Source organism: Nicotiana tabacum, chromosome 6, assembly GCF_000715075.1.
Source record: "Nicotiana tabacum cultivar K326 chromosome 6, ASM71507v2, whole genome shotgun sequence".
Lineage (NCBI taxonomy): Eukaryota > Viridiplantae > Streptophyta > Magnoliopsida > Solanales > Solanaceae > Nicotiana > Nicotiana tabacum.
Genome location: NC_134085.1, coordinates 83986158 through 84008269, shown reverse-complemented (window position 1 = coordinate 84008269; position 22112 = coordinate 83986158). Strand labels below are relative to the sequence as shown.

The window sequence follows — 22112 nt, the reverse complement described above, 5'->3', positions numbered from 1 at the left end:
TTCGGAAAAACAAAATTCATATTTAAGAAGTAAATTGGTGCAAGTTACTGGTCAACAAGCAAAACAAAAAAATTAATACTAGAATTGTCCGTATCTATTAACTTTTTTGGATGTCGTTATCTGTTAACTTTTTTGAGATCTAGATCATTCACGTAATATAATTGAAGGTCAATAGTGATAGGTTGGTTGACATGAGGACTAAATCAAAATATAACATTAATGTAGGGACTAAAAGTGTTATTTGTCACTACTCCAAAATAAATAAAGGATGGTTTGGTGAATGGAAAGAGAGAGTGGGAGTATTTATTTTTTTAATTTTTCATTATTGTGAGCAATCAATATCCTCACTCAATATTACGTGGCAACAATTTATGGAACAAAAGTGCCACAGCCTGGTTGTAAAACACGCTGATTTTAAATTAAGATTTGCAGGGTGGCAATGGTGAACCACAAAGACAAGCATTTCCAGGGAAAGAATTAGCCCCAAACTTTGATGGTGGAAGCTGACCACACAAATGGTTACTACTCAAATTCAACTTCTGTAGTCCAGAAATTGCCTTTGGAACTTTCCCATAAACCATATTCCGAGACAAATCCAAATCTTATTTTTTTAATTTTTCATTATTGTGAGCAATCAATATCCTCACTCAATATTACGTGGCAACAATTTATTGAACAAAAGTGCCACAGCCTGGTTGTAAAACACGCTGATTTTAAATTAAGATTTGCAGGGTGGCAATGGTGAACCACAAAGACAAGCATTTCCAGGGAAAGAATTAGCCCCAAACTTTGATGGTGGAAGCTGACCACACAAATGGTTACTACTCAAATTCAACTTCTGTAGTCCAGAAATTGCCTTTGGAACTTTCCCATAAACCATATTCCGAGACAAATCCAAATCTTTCAATGTCTGAACAATCCTTAACTTCTCCAAATTGAACTTCAATTTGTTCCCAGAAGCATAAAATCCAATCAAGAAATCAGTCTTGTTCAACAACCCAACTGGACTTCCACTAATCTCATTATTCGAAAGATCAATATAATCGTAAAAATAAGTAGTCTTCGGCTTCCAATCATCCAATTTAATCTTGATCCCACATTTAGCTAGCTTCACTGAGTAAATAATTGGAGAACTAGTGATCCAACTTGGTATTGTACCTAAGTGGAAATTATTGTACGATAAATCCAAAGACTCGATACCTTTTACAAACAATTGTGGAAATGGGTCGACAAGGTGATTGTGAGAGAGATCAAGATTGAATATTTTGGTTAGATTTGCAAAGGATTTCGGTACAGTTCCTGAGAACTTGTTCGAAGAAAGATCTAATGTGTCTAGAGTACGGAATTTTCCAAGAAAATCTGGGATTTGACCAGTTAAATAATTGTGTCCTAGCTCAAGGTACCTTAATTGTGGAGCTAAAGTTGCAATAGAACTTGGAATTTTCCCAGTAAATTTGTTGTTAGAAAGTTCCAAAATTATTAGCTTAGACAAGGAAGTAAAGAAGTTTGGTATTGACCCAGTGAGCTGATTCTTCTCTAAACTCAAAAAAGTTAAGCTCTTGAGCTTGCTAAATGTCTTGGGTATAGTGCCAGTGAGCAAATTGTTACCGAGTTTGAGCTGGCTCAGTTGAGTTAACTGGCCGATTGAACTTGGTATCGGGCCGGTTAAACTGTTACCCGAGAAACTCAGTGCAAAAAGTTGGGTCAAGTTCCCAATGGTTGCGGGTACACGACCCGATAACTTGTTGTTTTCAATGTAAACAATTTGAATTTCAGGTAGAGAAACGAGAAAGTTCGGTGTACCCGATAAGTTTATAAGATTTACAAGATTTATACTTGTTAATCTTTTTAGTTTGGAAAGAGAAGACGAGATGGTACCCGACAAGATTTGTTTTTTCTCGGGTTGTCCATAGATCTGTAGTCCTGTGACCCGATTGTCTTCCCCACAAGATACACCCGACCAAGTACAACAATCAGTACCCGTTTTCCAACTTGAAAGAAGACCTGACGGGTCGGATTTGATACCTGACTTGAAACCTAACAACCCGGCTTCATCGTCCACGTGGCATTTTGCTGCTAGGCCTGTGAGACACTGGAGGGTGAGAATAGAAAGGAAAAAGAATTGAGAGACAGATAGCATTGTAAATATGGATGTGTGCTTGTGCGTGTGCTTGTGCTTGTGTTTGCTCAAAGTAGGAAGCATTTATAGAGCGGAAGTTGGATACTGGGTCCCAATACTTTAATTATTGGTAGTGAATATCTTGGGAAGATGGAAACTTCTATTACTCAATTATAGAATATGCTTGAAATAAAATGTGTGTTGTTATAAATATATTATATTATGGATGTTCATTTAGTATTCCGTTGTAAATAAGCTTCCTGAAGAAGCTTATTCATATGGGACTCTGCCGTAAATATGTTTATTCATTCAGTACTCCGTTATGGATAAACATAGCTCTCAGTAGAAGATTATTCATATCTGGTATAATAGCAGCTTACACATCAGCTTGTAGTAGCAGCTTGCACAGCAGCTTGCAGTAGCAGCTTACACAGCAACTTCCTTTCTTCTATTTAGAGATTTCAGTTCATTATGTACATCAGTTTGAATTCGAATAATATATCAGTTTCTCTCTATACTAGTCTTTACTTTACAATCTTTATTTTATAACACGTTATCAGCATGAGACTCTGCCATCTCGAGTAAATATTTTAAAAGTATTGAGGTAGGAACTTTCTTTTCCTAAATAATGTCAAATCTTTCTAAACTTGAATTTGTAGCCCTGGATATATCGGGCAAAAGCTACATGTCTTAGGTGCTTGATGCTGAAATTCATCTTGATGTGATGGGTCTGGCAGACACCATCAAAGATCAGGCATCAAACCAAGACCGTGCCAAAGCAATGATATTCCTATGCCATCACCTTGATGAGGGCCTGAAAATGGAGTATCTTACTGTTAAAGATCCAGTCATACTGTGGAATAATTTGAAAGATAGATATGACCACCTGAAGATGGTCGTTCTTCCACAGGCACGATATGATTGGACTCATCTAAAGCTATAATATTTTAAATCTATCAGTGAGTATAATTCTGTTATGTTCAGAATTATTTCCCAATTGAAATTATGTGGTGATAATATTACTGATCATGATATGTTGGAGAAAACTTTCACCACTTTTCATGCCTCGAATATGCTCTTGCAATAGCAATATCGAGAGATGGGATTTAAAAAGTATTCTGAACTTATCTCACATCTTCTTATAGCCGAGCAACATAATGGCCTATTAATGAAAAACCATGAAAGCCGACCTAACCTACTGGTTCTTGTCCATTCCCTGAAGTGAATGAGACGAACTTCCACCAAGCTAAACGTGGAAGAGGTCGTGACCCCAGTCGTGGTCATGGCCATGGCCATGGTCGGGGAAAGAACCCCAATCATGGTAATAATAATGCACCAAAGAAGCCTCCTCACCACCAGCAGTGGAAAAGGAAGGAACAAAAGCATGAAGCGGTGCAAGCACCAAATGCAAAAAATACATGCTATAGATGTGGAGGAAAATGACACTGATCACATATCTGTCGTACGCCAAAGCACCTGGTTGAGCTTTATCAAGCCTCCCTGAAAAAGACAGAGAAAAATGTTGAAGAAAATTTTATTTCTGAATATAATTTAGACTTCATGCATTTGGATGTAGTTGATTACTTTGCACTCCCAGAAAGAGAAACAAGTTATGTAATCGATAGTGAATCTGTAGAAATGTAAATATTTTAATTTTTGTTGTTTCTAATAGATAGTATGGTTATGTAATTGTTGTACATAAATAAAAGTTATGCTTTGATAATGATGTTTACTGTAATATATTTTATTTATGACATTTTGAAGAATATGGATAATCCTCAAATTATGTTTGGATCAAAGACAAATCATGAAGATATTTGTGTTATTGATAGTGGAACAACTCATGCCATATTCAAGGATCATAAATACCTTTCTTATTTGCATAAGGAAAAAGCAAATGTTTCAACAATTTCTGGTAATATAAGATTGATTGAAGGCTCCGGAAGAGCCATTGTATTTCTAAGGGAACAAAACTTATTATAGACAATACATTGTTCTCCTCCAAGTCCCGAAGAAACTTGTTGAGTTTTGTAGATATCCGCCGAAATGGGTATCATGTTGAGACAATAGATGAAATGAACAGGGAATATCTTTATATTACAAAGAATATTTCTGGCTAGAAATGCATTGTAGAAAAGTTACCAACTTTATCTTCTTGATTATACTATTCAAAAATTAGTACAGTTGAAGCACACTCTATCGTAAACCAGAAGTTTACGGATTCAAATACTTTTGTGCTTTGGCATGGCCGTTTGGGCCATCCTGGATCAATAATGATGAGACGAATTACTGAAAATTCGAGTGGGCATCCATTAAAAAACCTGAAGATTCTTGCAAATGACGAATTTTCTTGTGATGCTTGTTATCAAGGCAAAATGATCACTAGACCATCACCAATGAAGGTTGGCATTGAATCCCCTACCTTCTTAGAGCGTATACATAGGGATATATGTGGACCTATTCACCCACCAAATGGGTTGTTTAGATATTTTATGGTCCTAATAGATGTATCTTCAAGATGGTCTCATGTATGCCTATTATCATCTCGCAACCTGGCGTTTGCAAAGCTATTAGCCCAAATAATTCGATTAAGGGCACAATTCCCAAATTATCCTATAAAGGTTATCCCCCTTGATAATGCTGGAGAATTCTCATCTCAAGCTTTTGATGATTATTGTCTATCAGTTGGGATAAAAGTTGAACATCCTGTAGCTTATGTCCATACTCAAAATGGCCTTGCAGAGTCATTTATTAAACGTCTGCAATTGATAGCGAGACCACTACTTATGAAAACAACATTACCCACTACTGTTTGGGGCCATGCTATCTTGCATGCAGCATCACTTATCCGTCTCAGACCGATACATTATAATAAATATTCTCCGTCACAATTAGTTTTTGATCATGAACCAAATATTGCTCATCTACGAATTTTCGGATGTGCTGTATATGTGCCAGTAGCACCACTACAGCGCAGTAAGATGGGACCACAGAGAAGGATAGGAATATATGTTGGGTTTGAATCACCCTCTATTATTCGCTATCTTGAACCATTGACAGGAGATTTATTTACTGCTCGATTTGCAGATTGTCGGTTTGATGAAACAAATTTCCCACAAATAGGGGGAGAGAAAAAGGAAATCAAAAGATAAATTGTGTGGAAAGTTTCATCATTATCTCACTTTGATCCCCGTACCCCTATATGTAATCAGGAGGTCCAGAAGATCATCCATTTACAGAATATAGCAAATCAAATGCCAGACACATTTACTGATTTGAAAAGGATAACTAAGTCACATATCCCAGCAGAGAATGTGCCTATCCGAATTGATGTCCCAGTAGGACCATCTACTAGCATGAGAGCTAGTGAACCTAAAGCACGCCTGAAGCGTGGTAGGCCTTTGGGTTCTAAGGATCGAAATCCTCGAAAAAGAAAACCGACAAATGATCAAAACGATACTATGAAGGGATCTCCTGAAGAGACCCAATGTCTGATTAGTTCTGAGATTCCTAAAGAAATCAATGAACCCGAAATTCATGTGAGTGAAGAACTTTTAATAAATTCAATCGGTGATGGGATTAATTTAAATCGATCTGAAATAGTGGTGGATAATATATTTGCATATAATGTTGCACTTAATATTATGCAAGATAGTGAGGATCTTGAACCTCGATCTGTCGAAGAATGTCGACAAAGATCTGATTGGCCAAAATGGCAAGAGGTAATTCAATCAGAATTAAAGTCATTTGCTAAAAGAGAGGTCTTTGGACCAGTAGTCCAAACACCTGCTGGTATAAAACCAGTTGGTCATAAATGGATTTTTGTGTGAAAAGGAATGATAAAAATGAAGTTGAAAGATATAAAGCTCGCCTTGTTGCACAAGGATTCTCACAACGACCTAGAGTCGATTTTGATGAAACACATTCACCTGTTATGGATGCCATAACATTTCGATATCTCATCAGTTTAGAACTGGATGAAAAGCTTGAAATACATCTAATGGATGTAGTTACAGCTTATCTGTACGGTTCACTTGATAATGAAATTTATATGAAAATCCCTGAAAGATTTAACATGCCTGAAACAAATTCAAAATCTCAGGAAATTTATTCAATAGATTACAAAGATCTTTGTACGGTTTAAAGCAATCTGGGCGCATGTGGCATAATCGCCTTAGTGAATATTTGCGGAAAGAAGGTTATATAAATGATGTTATTTGTCCATGTATTTTTATAAAGAAAATGGCATCAGAATTCGTTATACTTGTTATTTATGTTGATGACATAAATCTTGTTGGAACTCCAGAAGAGCTCCAAAAGGCAATTGAAGATCTTAAGAAAGAATTTGAGATGAAAAATCTTGGAAAGACAAAACTTTGTCTTGGTCTGCAAATTGAACATTTAGCAGACAGGATTTTTATCCATCAATCTGCCTATACAGAAAGGGTCTTAAAACGATTTTACATGGACAAAGCGCACCCATTGAGTACACCAATGGTTGTTCGATCACTTGAAGTGAATAAGGATTTGTTCCGACCTCTAGAAGAGGACGAGGAACTCCTTGGTCTTGAAGTACCCTATCTCAGTACAATTGGTGCACTAATGTATCTTGCTAATGCTACAAGGCCTGACATAGCATTTTCTGTTAATTTACTAGCAAGATATAGTTCTTCTCCTACATGGAGACATTGGAATGGGATTAAGCATATATTGCGATATTTAAAGGGAACTCTTAATATGGGTTTGTTTTATGCTAACAAAGATAGTGCAGATCTTGTTGGTTATGCAGATGCAGGTTATTTATCTAATCCCCATAAAGTTAGATCTCAAACCGGGTACGTATTTACATATGGAGGTACTGTAATTTCATGGCACTCCACAAAGCAATCTATTGTTGCTACTTCTTCAAATCACGATGAGATAATAGCTATTTATGAAGCAAGTAGGGAATGCGTATGGTTAAGATCAATAATTTATTTTATTCGAGAAAAATGTGGTTTGGAATGTGAGAAAAGACCCATAATTTTATACGAAGACAATATTGTATGCATAACCCAATTGAAGGGAGGATTTATAAAAGGAGATAGAATGAAGCACATTTTACCAAAATTATTCTACACACACAATCTTCAGAAAAGTGGTGACATTGATGTGCAACAAATCCATTCAAGTGATAATCCAGCAGATTTATTTACTAAATCTTTGCCAACTTCAACTTTTGAGAAGATGATATACAAGATTGGAATGCGAAGACTCAAATATTTAAAACAAGGTTTTCATCAGGGGGAGTAAAATACGCGATGCACTCTTTTTTCCTTACTAAGGTTTTTTCCCATGAGATTTTCCTTATAAGGTTTTTAATGAGGCACATAGCAATGCGTATTACTAAATATGTGTACTCTTTTTCCTTCACTAGGATTTTTTCCCACTTGGTTTTTCCTAGTAAGGTTTTAATGCGGCACATTATCTTTGAATGAACATCGAATGGGGAGTGTTATAAATATATTATATTATGGATGTTCATTTAGTACTCCGTTGTAAATAAGCTTCCTGAAGAAGCTTATTCATATGAGACTCCGCCGTAAATATGTTTATCCATTCAGTACTCCGTTATGGATAAACATTGCTCTCAGTAGAAGATTATCCATATCTGGTATAATAGCAGCTTACACAGCATCTTGCAGTAGCAGCTTACACAGCATCTTGCAGTAGCAGCTCACACAGCAGCTTACACAGCAGCTTGCAGTAACAACTTGCACATCAGCTTCCTTTCTTCTATAAATAGAAGAGTTTTCAGTTTATTATGTACATCAGTTTGAATTCGAATAATATATCAATTTTTCTCTATACTAGTCTTTACTTTACAGTCTTTATTTTATAACATGTGTAAGCCTTTTGACCTTTTCCACGTTCTAATTTCTTGCATGAGTTCACAAATTCTCATAGAAATTCTGCCATATGATTAGCTTGATTAATTATGCATATGATGTTAAGTGTTGTACTCTTTTATTCATACGTTTTCTTTTTCTAAATCATTTTAGCTAAACATTACAAGGAAACTCATGATAGAAATAAAAATGCTGATGCATTTTGAAGAGATTTTACATTCATGTGTACATTTACCATATTTAGATATGCAGTTACCATCTCTATAAATATTTCCTAGTATTATAATTGGGTATACAGTCATAGAACATGTCCATTCTTCAATATTGATGGCTATATGTGGGACAAAGCCAAGATAATGTTAAAAAATATGTTTTGTAATAGTGCAGCATGTTCAAGATCCTTTAGATTTACGGCATTAACTGTAGCTTTTATGCGTGAAGTGTACTTGAAAGCGATACTTGCTTATTGGATATGAAATTAGTTCCTTCATAGAAAAACTAATGATATGAGAGAACAATAATATATTTAATGTCAATGCTAGTAGATTTTTCTTTTGCAAATCTCGTAAACGCTCAATTTTATGAGGAAGAAAAAATGAGATAATGAATACTTAAGCCTATGCTAAATGGCCAAAATTAAAATTGATAAAAGCTTCTCTTTTTTTTTTCATCCTCCGCCTAAATATGATTCCCAAATCAGTTAAATTAACAGAGTGACAGAGTCAAACTAAAGAATATATATGAAAAGTAAGGTAGATAAAATTACACGTCTTAACTTAATAGGAAAATGAGCAGCGAGTAAATATAGCTGACAAGTAAGCAATGATCTTATACTGATAGTGGGCGGCCCATTTTAATAAACGCGTTGGTGCTGGTCGCCTTCCACCAGTTTGCTGGCAAGTTGGCCACTGGCCCAATTCAAAGAAGTGCGTCGTGAAAAGGGATTATTTCTTGTAAAAATTAGCTAGGTTTGCCACTTTTTGAACCGGTTATTAGAGTATAGCTATATTTAAATCATAAAAATAAATTAACCAATAATCATTTAAATTAATATTTTTGCCTCCAATTAAACACGGAACATAACTTCAGTAATCGGTATTGGAATTCGAAATTCTGACAAGTGGAACCCCAGTAAACTATGCTGAAATTAAAAAATTTGCTGAATTTTCAAACTCAAGAATAACTCCTAATGATTGGATATTTACAAGTGAACAATCCATCGATTCTTATTCAAAAATCCATAAACGATTCTAGATTTTTTATCACATTGTACTTCAGCAATATTGAATCTTTATTAGTGCAAATCTAAAATCCAGGAACAATTCCTAGTTTTTGAATCTTTAATAGTTCAAAATCCATGAATGATTTTGAACCTTTTACTAGTGCAAAATTTAAAATTCAAGATAAATTATTGGATTTTGAATCTTTACTAGTACAAAATACGAGCTAGGATATTCTTCTCCCATTATCAGAAGATTTGGTGAGCTCCATTTTAGTTCGTGGAGTTTGTTGATTCCAGGATTTTGTCTTATTATTTTAGTATTTCTTAGAGGCTTCATAGACAGAGTCAGAACAAAGTCATGGGTGTCCACTATGCATTACATTTGTTTTTCAATGTATTCAAGATAGCATAATGAATTTCCTTTTAGAATATTATTTCATTTGAAGATTCAGAAAAGTATTTACTCTAAATCATATCGAATTGTGTTGAGATGCATTGTATAACAGAAATAAAATAGAATAGAAAAGCCAAGATTGTTCACTCGGTCAAGCTAAGGCACCGAGTGCCGGTTACGACTTGGTTAGAAATCAGGTCGTGACAATGTCTTTCGCTACAGATATTCCTTCAAATTGCCAACTTTCGACAAATAGAGAACATCCAAATCTAAATTTGGACATACGCCTAAGTTCAAAATTACCGTATTAAACTATTGGGGCTATCAAATTTCCAATCTGAGATCGTCTACTCAAAAGTCAAACTTTGGTCAATTTTTATATCTTAAGCTCCATAAAATGAAACTAAGTTTTCCAATCTCTCTTAAACCTTCCCGAAACCAACCTAACCATCCTCAAACATCAAACATACATATTGTAAGCATGTGATTTTTGCTCTATGAAAGAATTACTCCAAAAAATTCAAAATAAAACGATTTTCCTTGGTGTGCAATTTTGAGAATTTTTGTGACATTTTTGGATAATTATTTGTATTTGTCTGTGCGTGTTTATTTGTTAAATCGATAAAAATATATAAAATATGTCGCATTTGCATTTAATATTTAATTCTACAGTTAGGAGTAGTTAAGTTTGTTTTACAAAATGAAAAAATCATAAAAATATGTATTTTTGCATTTTTAGCATTTAATGTCCAATTGTACAATTTTATGCTTAAATTATGTATGATAGTTGTCGCTAGGAATTAATTAGTATTTTTGATAAGTTAATTTAGTTTATAACTTAATTTAGAATTTTAGTTTTATTAATTAGAAAGTAGAAGAAAATAGAGCAAAAAATATAAAGAAAATCGGAATTGGGCCTCGTCTTCAATTTCAAACCACATGCCAAAAAAATACCCAACCTTTCCCATGACCCGATCCATTTCAACATGGGTCGACCCGGTCCGCCCCATAACCCCAAATGACCTAACCCCCCCTAATCCTCATTTTTCATTTCCTAAAACCTAAACCAATCCCATCCGCCCCCTCTCTTTCTCTCTTCTCCTTCACCATCTCCAAAACTCCAAAACACACATCCATGGCTGCCCCTTTCACACACATGCACAACCCCTTCCATCGACCACCCTTCACCAGTCGTCGAACCTCCATAGCCACCGGACAGAGAAGCAACGAACACCATAGCCATCCGTTCGTTGCTTCTGCTTCTGCTTCGTCAACCACGAACAACCACAGCAACAACCTTCACCCCCGTTTCCCGTCGTCAATACCACCTTAAACGACGACCATGACTGCCTGAAACTGGCGACCACCAATAGTCCGCCACTCCAGCCATGGACGTGGGGTTGGTTTTCTTCTTCATGCTCCACCAACGAACCTTCCCACATCGTTTCTGCTGCTTCTGCTACGTCCAAACAAACCTCGTCGCTGCTGCCTCATCTTCTTCGTCTCTGTCGAGCTCGAGCCCGAGCTCCCATGGCTGCCTCCGCTCACCACTGCCATTTCCGAGCTCATTTTTCTCCATCCAAACAACCAGCTCCGCCAACAAACCTTCTGCTACGTTGCTGCTGCCTTAGCCCCGTCCAGCATATGCTTCTGTTACGTTGTTGCTGCCACGTCGAGCAGCTGCTTCAAAACCAAACCTCATCGCTGCTGCTTCACTTTTGTTTTCGTCGCTTTCAGTCCAAAACCAAAACAAGGCCTCACCATCTCGTTTGTTCGAGCTTTGGTCGGGGTCGTCGAAACAGTTCATACGCAGTCGAGGTCCGGATTGTTAAAGGTTTTTAAGGTCCGTCTCATCTCCCTTTCTCATTTTTATGATCTATATAGGTTTAAGGAATTTGAATCGTTCTTGGTTTTGAGAGGTTTGACCGAGAGTTGACTATATTGATATAGGGTTAGGATTCGATTTCGGGAGTTGAAATAGCTCTGTTGTGTTATTTGGGACTTGCTTCAACATTTGACGTTATTCATGGTTGATTTGATATAATTCAGCGTGAGTTGTAGAAGTTGAAAGTTCATAAGTTCATTAAGTACGATTTGAGGTGCGATTCATAGTTTTGATATTATTTGATGTGATTTGACGCCTCAAGAATATCCGCATTATGTTATGGAATTAGTTGGTATGATTGGATGGGGTCCCGGGGGCCTTGGGTGTGTTCTGGATGTGCTACGGGCCATTTCCTTCTATTTTTGGACTATTGATTTCTGTTATCTCGTGTTCTTCATTGCTATTGTGATGAAGCAATCACATTCGTGGAAGTGTTTTGTGGAAGCTAGCATTTTTGTTCTTTGCAGTCACGAAGATGTGACTACGTTCGCGAGGCTTGAGGATTTTTGTCTTCACGTTCGTGTTATAGGATACACAATCGCGTATAAGGAATAACAAGGGGTCATTAGGAATTTGCTCTCCGCATTCACGTGGTAAGAACGCGTTCACAATGTTTGTTGGGGGTTGAGATGTCGCTTTTGCGACTGTACTTACGCATTCGTGAAGCATGATTTGGCAGCTAAGTGATGGTTGTTCCGCGATTGCGATGTATAATTCACTGGGTTAGATATAAGTACTCTATTTCGAGGGCTTTTGATATTTTACACTTATTAGTTAGAGAGCTCGGATTCGGGAGATTTTAGAGGGGGTTTTCACATTTTGGATTGGGGTAAGCATTCTTTACCCTAATTTAATTATATCTCATGATTCCATATTTATTTTTATCATTAAATCAGTGATTTGTATAGGAGAAAATGAGAATTTTTATAAAAACTTTAAAAAATGTAAAATAAGGATTTGAAGGCCAATTTGATGTTAGAATTAGATAATTTTGGTATGGTTGGACTTGTATCAGAATGGATGTTAGAATTTGGTGAATTTTATCGGGTTCCGAGGTGCGGGATCGGGGTTGACTTTTTGGGTTGTATTTTTAGTTTCACTAAAGATCGAAGCTTTATTATCCTGAATTGTTTCCTATGGTTTTTAATTATGACAGTGAGTTATTTGGCTAGATTTGAGCCGTCCAGAGGTATGCTTTACACTAGAAGGTTATTTTAAAGTATTGATTTGGTTTCTTTGAGGTAAGTATCTTGCCTAACTTTGGGTGGGGGGACTACACCTTAGGATTTGAGTCGTTTGTGCTATTTTTGTTATGTGAAAGACGTGTACGCGAGGTGACGAGTGCATACTCGGGCTTATATATGAAAATTGACCGGTTTAGACTCTTAGGCTTGTTTCATGTATTTATTGGGAATTGTTAGCACATTTTATATCTTCTATTTGTCATGTTTACCTTCACATGCTTTATTTGTTGTTGTTGTTATTATATGTCACATCCTTTACCTGTCAAGTCTACTCTTTTATGCTTTATTTGAAGTTGTTATCTCTTTTATCATTATGTGATTTCCTTTATTGTTGAGTTACTCTTAATTGAAATTGTTGTTACATGAAACCCTTTTGTTGTCGGTTTATTCTCATGCATTTAGATGTAGTCGCTAGTTCGTGCCATCTCTTTCATTGTTAGCCTATTTCATACATTAGAATCTGAAGTTTTCCATTTCATGGAAATACCTTCATTATCGAGTTTATCCTTAAGAAATTAATTGAAGTTGAAGTTATCGAAAGTTATGTAATCTATTTTAATTGAAGTTGTTTTTAAAGAGGGTGTAGTTCATAGTTGAGTTACTTTCTCATTCATTTGGTTGTTATTGCGATTCTATACACATTGTATTTGAGCTGTGGGTTATTTGTTGTGGAAATATTGATATTGTTGGTTCTTTTGGAAAGGTTGTGTCTGGCACTTGTGGTACGAGTTGATATGTGAGTTGGTTGTTGTTATGCGAAGCATAAAAGTAGCATTACACTATTGTTATGTGGCGCATAACGGTGGTATCTCACTGTTGATGATTGTGTGGAGTGGCACGGGTGGCTATTGTGTTATTATTCGGGCGGAGCAATAAGGTTGGCTATTACGCGAAGTGATACGGGTGTCAATCAGAGTGATACAGGTGGCTAATAATATTGTCAGGACGGAGTGATACATATGGCTATCGGAGTGATAAAGGTGGCAACGTCAGGGATGATATGTGATGTCCTAAGGGAATTATGATGATGAAGGTGTGATTTTCCTTGTGTATATTATACACCTTACGTGACTTGTTGTGCTGCTTTCAATAAGCTACTCGATGTCTTCGATATTACTTGTTGACTTTGGCTACACGAGTACACTCACACAAGCATACACCGTAGCATGCCACCTATACTAGTTCGGGAGTATAGAACTTGATATTTATTGATCATGCCTATATATTCTTGTATTATCTACTTTCATGTTGATATGAGCCTATGACCATACCGGACGGATTATGATATTGAGCCTGTGACCATGTCGGGCAGATTATGATATTGAGCCAGTGAACATGATGGGCGGATTATGATAGTGAGTCTGTGACCATGTCGGGCATTGTGATTGTGAGTATATGATTGTGATTAGATGATTGTGAGTATATGGCAGGCGGATTATGATAGTTGTCCGTGTGGTTATGATTAGAAATGTGGGCACATGATAGTTGTCCGTGTGGTTATGATTAGAAATGTGGGCACAAGATGTCATGAGCTTATGATTGTGGGTTGAGACTTGTGACTTATGATTATGAGATGAGACATCTCGGAGTAATTTTGTTGCGAAACTTGTGCTAGAATGGCTTGAACTAATTGGTTGTTATTTGTTTTCCTTATTTGGTTTAAATTGTACTTTCACGGTGTTCGTTTAATTTAATGTTTATATCATATGTTGATTCTTGTTGTCATTTACTGATTCTTGCTTTCATTATTAACTTTATACTTCTATACTGCACATGTCATTTTGACTAGTAGGTGTCTTGACTTGTATCTCATCACTACTCCACCGAGGTTAGTCTTGATACTTACTAGGTACCAATAGTGGTATACTCAATACTACACTTTTGCACCTTTTTGTGCAGATCCAGGTATTGAAAATATTGAACTCAGGCAGAGTTAGCTTATTGATCGCAAGGATTCGAAGTAGAGCTGCTTGGTCGTTACAATCCCTTGGAGTCCTTTCCTTTCATTGTACTGCCAGTTTGTTATTTGAATAGTATTGTATTTCGATCTGTTAGATCTTTTCATGTATTCAGCTGGAGTTCGTACTTTGTACCACCTAGTCTTGGGAGGTTGTAGTGATTATTGCCACGTAGGCTCATTTCACATTTATTTCGGTATTTTATATAATTCTCTGATCTAGTTGAGATTTTTTAGACATAGAGTCTCCGATCCATTCCCTAGTCACCTTTTTCCAGTATAGGGTCTCCAACCCCTAGTTGGGATATTTTAGATATAGGGTTTCCATCCCCTAGTCGCCTTTTGCCAACATAGGGTCTCCAATCCCTAGTTGAGATTTTAGACATAGGGCCTTCATTCTCTAGTCGTATTTTCCAACACAGGGTCTCCACTCCCTGGTTGAGTTTTTATAGATATAGGGCTCCACTCCCTAATCTCTTTCTCCAGGATACACAATCCTAACTTTTATTGCTTTCAATAAAGAAGTAATTTAGAATTTTGTTACAATAACTCACGAAATTTTTCTAGTGAAAACTGGGGCGGAAAAATTTCGTTCGTTTGCTTGTTTTGGTGTTTGAAAAGGTTTTACCTTGAGGCACAGAGTTTGAGACGACCAAAGAATGAGTCTCAATCCAGAATAAAGAAGAAAAAAAGAAGAAAAAGAAAAATAAGTGAACTCAAAGTGCAGAAGCGGAGAAAAAATGTGGACTGCTCAAGATGTGATTGAAGTCACAAGCTTTACATGTCCCGCCTTGATTCGAGAAGTTGAAAAGGTAAAGAATCAGCACCTGCAGCTAACAAGCATCAAGATTCAAATCAGGGTCCGCATGAAGAACCAACCAAGACTCAAGATCAAGCTTCAGAAGACTCATAGATAAGAATCTTGTAACTCGTAGCTGATAGGCTTAGTTAGTCTTTTTTATTTTTGATTTTGATGTAATAACGGGACCGCGGACCGGAACCTTGACGGAACGGCACCTCGCTCGGCTCTCAACCTCGGTACTCCATCACCTCATTCACTTTTGAACTACACGTGGCATGATTCCTTTATATCCAAGGATATGTAGGCAGTTCAGATACCAGGGCTCGGTCACATTCTTCTCTCTCTTAGCTTTCGGTCTCTCTAAATAAGGGTCGGGTCAAAAATCCTGTCTAGTCATTCTTTGTCTGAAAACTCTTCGCGTTTCCAGTCAAAGAGGGGCAGTAGTAGACATGTAATTTTTGACCCTCCCCAAGATTTTTCATAATTTAGAACGTAAATATTTAATTTAGGCCTAATATAGCTATTTCAATTAATTTTGACTCTTTTACTTTATTTTATTACAAGAAAAATAAAAATTACAAAAATTATTCCATTAATGTTTTGTAGTCATTTTTAATCTTGAAAAATACAAAAAAATAGTTTTATTTTAACAGTTAGTCTTGTTTTAACAGTTATTTTACTTAAGTAAGACTAATTAATAAATGAGATCGTATTTTAATCTCGTTCGCGGGGAAAGAATAAAACTTGGGCTCGAGCAACCCATTTTTAGGCCTAATTTTGGACCTAGCCCATAATTCCCAAGCCCATACCCCTAACCTAATCCCTACCCCTATATAATAGTACCTAATCCCTAAATTGACCTAGATTCTATTTAACCCAATCCGCAGTTTTCATCAGCAAATACACAAAAAATGAAGACAAAAAGCTGACTCTAAAGGACTGAAAAAAGCTGCAATGGCGGACTCCTAAAAATCAAAAGACCCCCCGGGCGACTTCATCTTCTTCAACTGAAGATACACAAAATACAATCAAAAATGACCAGCACCCCATATAACACAAGCTAGCGCCGCTGACACCGGCGAAACCCCACCCCTTCAACATCTTCTTCTTCTCTTCTTCCTCGTCCTCAATCACCATTTTTCCTCCATCATGTCAGTTATGTAAGAACTCAAAAACTCAGCTCTTTTACCCCCAAAACACCATCCAAAAACACTCCAAGGTGTTCCAGTAGTTGGGTTTTAAACGAGGTCCAGTCAAGTCGAATTTGCCGACGAGGTTTCCGATCGTGAGTCTATCTTGTTCGTTAGCTGCTGTTCAAACTTCTATGAGTTCCCTCTGTCATGCCAAAGATGCTTTTATATTAATGAAGGTCCAGTTGCTCCTTCTTCACCATTTGATTCTTCGTATACTTTTCTTGCTATGTGTTGTATTTGTTTTTTTTTTGTTGAAAGCATGTTAGTTATACTAGTATGTGTCCTCGCTTTTAATTTTTTTTTGGTTCTGTGTCCGTCCCTTTGGCGTTCTCTGTCGAAGAAGGGAACAGGGGAGGGGTCTCTTGGTTGAAAACGTGGGACATGGAGCCTTTCAGGATCTGTTTGTTTTTTTAATACCCCATTATCCCATATGCTTTAATGTTTATGAATAAAGTCCAAAAGCATTGGACTAAATCACTGTTGCCTTTATCCCATATGCTTTAATGTTTAAGATGTTAATGTGTTTAGATCTAGTTTTAATTCATAAGGAGTGAGCCACAACAGTGATTGAGAAATGAATGTTGGGAATGGATTTGATCTAATTTTCAATGCATGAATTGATGTGTATAAAATTTTGTTTAAGAGATAAATTGTCTAATGCTTTAGGCACGATTAATAAACCATCGTGATTATGGGTACGGTTCCCGTGACATAGTCATGATGCCTAATTCCCAAATTCGGGGTGCATTTCATGTAACCCAATTATAACAACTTCGAATAATAAAATCTTTAGAAATAATTTGAGGTGTACCATGCCAAATAAAATCCCAAAACCCATGGCCCTCACTTAATTAATTTTAGCTCTTTAAAAAAATCGAGGTGTGCATTTTTCATGGCCCTCGAAAATTAAAAGTGCGTAGTTGCTTTAGGCGTGCTATTTAAATTAATTTCCTTAAACTCGAATGTGCATTTCATGTGACCCAACTCCAATTCTCAACAACGTTAAATAAAATGTGTCATAGATCGCGGGTGCATTTCATGTGGCGTGGTTCAAGGCGTGTTTTAAATAACGTTGAATCTTCCTAAAAAATAGTTAAAAGCGGTTTAATAAAGTTAAAATGTACCATAGGCTAAAACTTGTATTAAAATCAGATAATAGGCAAATTATAATAGTTTAAGCGACCGTACTAGAACCACGGAACCTGAGAATGCCTAACACCTTCTCCTGGGTTAACAGAATTCCTTATTTAGAATTTCTGGTTCGCAGACTTCAAAAGGAAAGTCGAATTTTCCTCAATTTGGGATTTAAAATAAACCGGTGACTTGGGACACCCAAATAAAATTTCCCAAGTGGCGATTCTGAAAAATTAAATAAATAATCCAATTTCGAATAATGTCACTTAAATTGGAAAAACTCCCTTATATACCCTCGGGTGTGTAAAAAGGAGGTGTGACAGGAGGTTCTCGCCGGTGATGGCGATTAGGGTTATGGTGAGTTGAGAGAGAATTTGGAGATGAGAGAGTTTGAGTGCGGCTGTCTCTGAATTATGAGACTAGGGTTAGGGGTCGGGTGAAATTAAAAAGGAAAGGGTGTGTTTGGACCGTTGATCTGGGAGATCCACGATCGAGATTAAAAAGGGTAGGTCAGTTTCGGGTTTGAGTAAGGGTTAATTGGGTATGGGTCGGGTGATTCGGGTGTGAAATTGGGCCGGAAGGGGTCCAATTTTGGCTACAATTGAAAGCCAAACTTGGCTGTTATTTAAATAGCCAATTTTCCTCATTTAATTTATTAAAAATAATAGGTAATTTCTGGAAAATAAATTAAGGTGCCAAAATAATTTAAAATACTAATTAATAATTTAAAAATACAGGGTCCAATTTTATGCATATAGAACATAACTAAATCTTAAAAGGGCTAATATTGCAATTATGTGCAATTTAGCTTTAAAAATACTAAATGTAATTATAAAAATATATAAAAATTACCTTAGCCAAGTTTAACCGAGCGAAACGGTTTGGGAAGATTTAGGCCACACCCTGGCTTCTAAGTTGCATACATATTACTGATTTTACAGGAATCAGGCCGTATGAAGTTCAGGATCCATCGGTGGAGTATACCGTTGAAGCGATTTCAAGAATGGACGTAACATCTAGGGCTGGGTGAGTGGACGGTTTACGGGAATGGTTAGGTTTGATATGGCTTGAGGGAACTGGAGCAAGATCGCTCCTGCTGGGATAGCCGTTGCTCACCGTTTTACCTGCAAATAGAAGCATTACAAGCATATACTGTGCATAAATTTAAACATGATGCAAATTCCCGTCGGACCATGAATGTTGTCTTTGGACGGTTAGGAATGACGTCCTCAGACCATGATGTCCTGGGCCATGGGTTGTTTGATGCAGGATTCGCAGGCCATGAAATGATGTTCTCGGGTTATGAGGATAGTGCCTCCAAACCGTGACGCCTTTGAATAATGATATGCAAAAGATTGAAAGAGATCTTCGGGCCATGACATGGTGTTCTCGGGCTATGAAGATGGTGCCTCCGAACGATGACGCCATTGGATGAGTTGGTGATATTTCAGCCCATGAAGGATGCAGTAGTATGATACGGATAAGGCAGAGCTCAATCTTGCGAATTGAATGATAGAGCTTAGCCCGTAAGAGATACGAGATAATTGGTGCTTGGGATAGTGCTTAGTTTCGAAGAAAATTGGAGGCAGAGCTTAGCCTCGAAAGGCAGAAGAGTAGCCTTATGCAAAGATACGAATGCAAGTGGAGGTAGAGCTTAACTTCAGAAGGCAGAATGGTAGCCTTATGCAATGCAAATGCAGATGGAGACAACGTTTAGTCTCAGAAGGCAGAATGGTAGCCTTATGCAGATTGGAAGGCAGAATAGTAGCCTTATGCAATGTGAATGCAGATGGAGATAGCGTTTAGTCTCGGAAGGCTGAATTGTAGCCTTATGCAGATTGGAAGGCAAAATAGTAGCCTTATGAAATGCAGATGCAGATGGAGGTAGAGCTTAACCTCGGAAGGCAGAATGGTAGCCTTATGCAAGGCAGAATAGTAGCTTTATGCAATGCAAATGCAAATGGAGACAACGTTTAGTCTTGGAAGGCAGAATGGTAGCATTATGCAAGAAATAAGATAACAAATGACAGTGGAGTTTTCTTATCTGATAGCACATTGCGGCATTGTGACATACGGAACATCACTGGTGTGTGCTGATAGCAAATGTTGGTAAGTGCAATGGTTCTGAGAATCGTATTTTGAACAATGTTTGTCCTGTGGGCGTATAGTATGTCTAATGATTTCTCAATCCTAGTGCCTGCATCCAAAGGAAAATTGTGAGTTTTGTAAGGGGGCAGGTCAGTTCATATCCCCACTGGCTTTTGCTTGACCCATTCAGCTTTGATCTGGTGATACTGTCTGTATTATTAGGGGTAGCGTTGCTAAACAAAGCAGTTTTGATAATAACATGCATGATTTTGTAAAAGTATGACATAAATTAAAAATAGCTTTCAGATGAAACAATGACTCTTCTGCTACGGAATTGTGAGGGTCCTCCTCAAAATTTTGCTCCAGTTTGATGGGTTGACGTTTCTGACTGTTGCTCGTGCAACGATCTACTAAAATTACTTCAGAATTTTGAGGGTCCTCCTCAAAATTCTGCCCCAGTTTCCAATTGCAGGGGGAGGGGGGGAGAGGAGGAAATGAAATTTTATTGAATTATGACCGAACCCATAAGGCTGCCTACCTATCCCCTCTTAAACGGGAATCAAGTCAGGTGTAGTTCAATTTATATCAAATAAGGAAAGCATAAAGATTACACATAGTAACGCTTGACTGCATCTAAATTGATCGGTTTTGACCGGACTTCTCCGTCCATTTCTGCAAGTATGAGGGCTCCTCCTATCAAAACCCGATGAACCATGTATGGACCCTGCCAGTTGGGAGCGAACTAGGCTTGTATCTTTTGTTGAAGGCTTTGGACATTCTATTTTAATAGAGTTGACCATGGCAAACTGCATTCATTCTCTTTCCGTCTATAAGGGCTAGTTGTGCCGCCTCGCCAAACTCCTTACTGATTTTGCCGACTAAGCGGCCACAACCGACTAAGCAGCCACAAACCGAGTCAAACCTAGCTGCCAAAAACCAGGGAATCTTGGCACATAGAGGGCGCGGCCCCACGGCCCGCTGGGACAATCATGGCAGCCACCCTCTGCCAAGAAAGACAAGTGCTGCCCAGCTGGGTAAGACCACAATCATGGAAGACAACCTGGGCCAGCAGGAATTATTGGACAGCAGCTGGACGGGACCACTGGCAGAAAGTCTGCCAGCACCATGATGGAAGGCACATGTGCCAGCACAAAGCAGTGCCACACAGCTGGACGGGGCCACTGCCAACCACCCCCATCAGGGGATGTTTTTGTATATAAATAGGCATGCTTAGGCCTTGCTAGAAGGCATCTCATACATACTTTGTATTCTCCCCTTTTGTATATCAATTAAACCAGAAAATTGGCCTTGGCCTCCCACTCTTTGTGTGCCTTTTCATTTCATTATCTTTCCAGCCTTGTGTAGTACACGTTTGCCATTCCTTAAGCACGATTTTGTGCTTGATTTGGGGTAGGACTGAAACTAGAAGCCGATAACAGCTGTCTAGTTGTCCGCACATAGCTTACTGGAGTTAAGCTTGTGACACTAGTTGCTCATAACGACCTTTTACCCACTCTGCGTCGTCGAGCTCAGCTTCTTGTTTGATCTTTAGGGAAGGAATTTCTACCTCAGCGGGAATGACAGCCTTTGTACCGTAAACCAACATATAAGGGGTTGCCCCGGTTGATGTGCGGACTATGGTGCGATACCCTAATAGAGCAAATGATAACTTCTCGTGCCATTGTCTGTGATTCTTTATCATTTTCCTCAATATCTTTTTGATATTCTTGTTGGCAGCTTCTACAGCTCCATTCATCTGAGGTTTGTAGTCTGTGGAATTCTTGTGTTTGATCTTGAAAGTTTCGCACATAGCTTTCATCAAGTCTCTGTTGAGGTTGGAGCCATTATCAGTAATGATTGACTCTGGAATCCCGAATCGACAAATAATGCGGTTGCGGACGAAGTCTGCCATGACTTTCTTAGTCACTGCTTTGTAAGATGCTTCTTCGACCTATTTGGTGAAATAGTCGATGACTACTAGGATAAACTTGTGTCCATTGGAAGTGGCATGCTCGATTGGTCCAATAACGTCCATTCCCCAGGCGGCGAACGACCACTGTGAGCTTGTTATGTTAAGCTCGCTTGGAGGTACCTTTATCATGTCTGCATGTATCTGACAGCGGTGGCATTTCTGGACATACTGGATGTAGTTTGTTTCCATAGTCATCCAAAAGTAACCAGCTCGG

General features: G+C 37.7%; 1 protein-coding gene and 1 long non-coding RNA gene across 2 annotated transcripts in view; one reads left to right on the top strand and one right to left on the bottom strand.

Moving 5' to 3' along the window:
• Positions 1-302: 302 nt before the first annotated feature.
• On the bottom strand, positions 303-2464 carry LOC107769731 (uncharacterized). The gene has a single exon (XM_016588971.2). The coding sequence runs from the start codon at positions 2201-2203 to the stop codon at positions 719-721; it is 1485 nt and encodes a 494-aa protein (XP_016444457.2). The 5' UTR covers positions 2204-2464; the 3' UTR covers positions 303-718.
• A 13803-nt stretch (positions 2465-16267) lies between these two features.
• Positions 16268-22112, top strand: part of LOC142181476 (uncharacterized) — a 44677-nt gene continuing 38832 nt past the window's right edge. The window contains exon 1 of the long non-coding RNA XR_012710130.1: positions 16268-16880. This is a non-coding gene — a long non-coding RNA (uncharacterized LOC142181476). The remainder of the gene's footprint in view (positions 16881-22112) is intronic.

What these genes read in the sequence shown, in the direction of transcription:
- LOC107769731 (XM_016588971.2), bottom strand. Translation starts at nt 2,203, where the DNA reads ATGCTTCCTACTTTGAGCAAACACAAGCACAAGCACACGCACAAGCAC.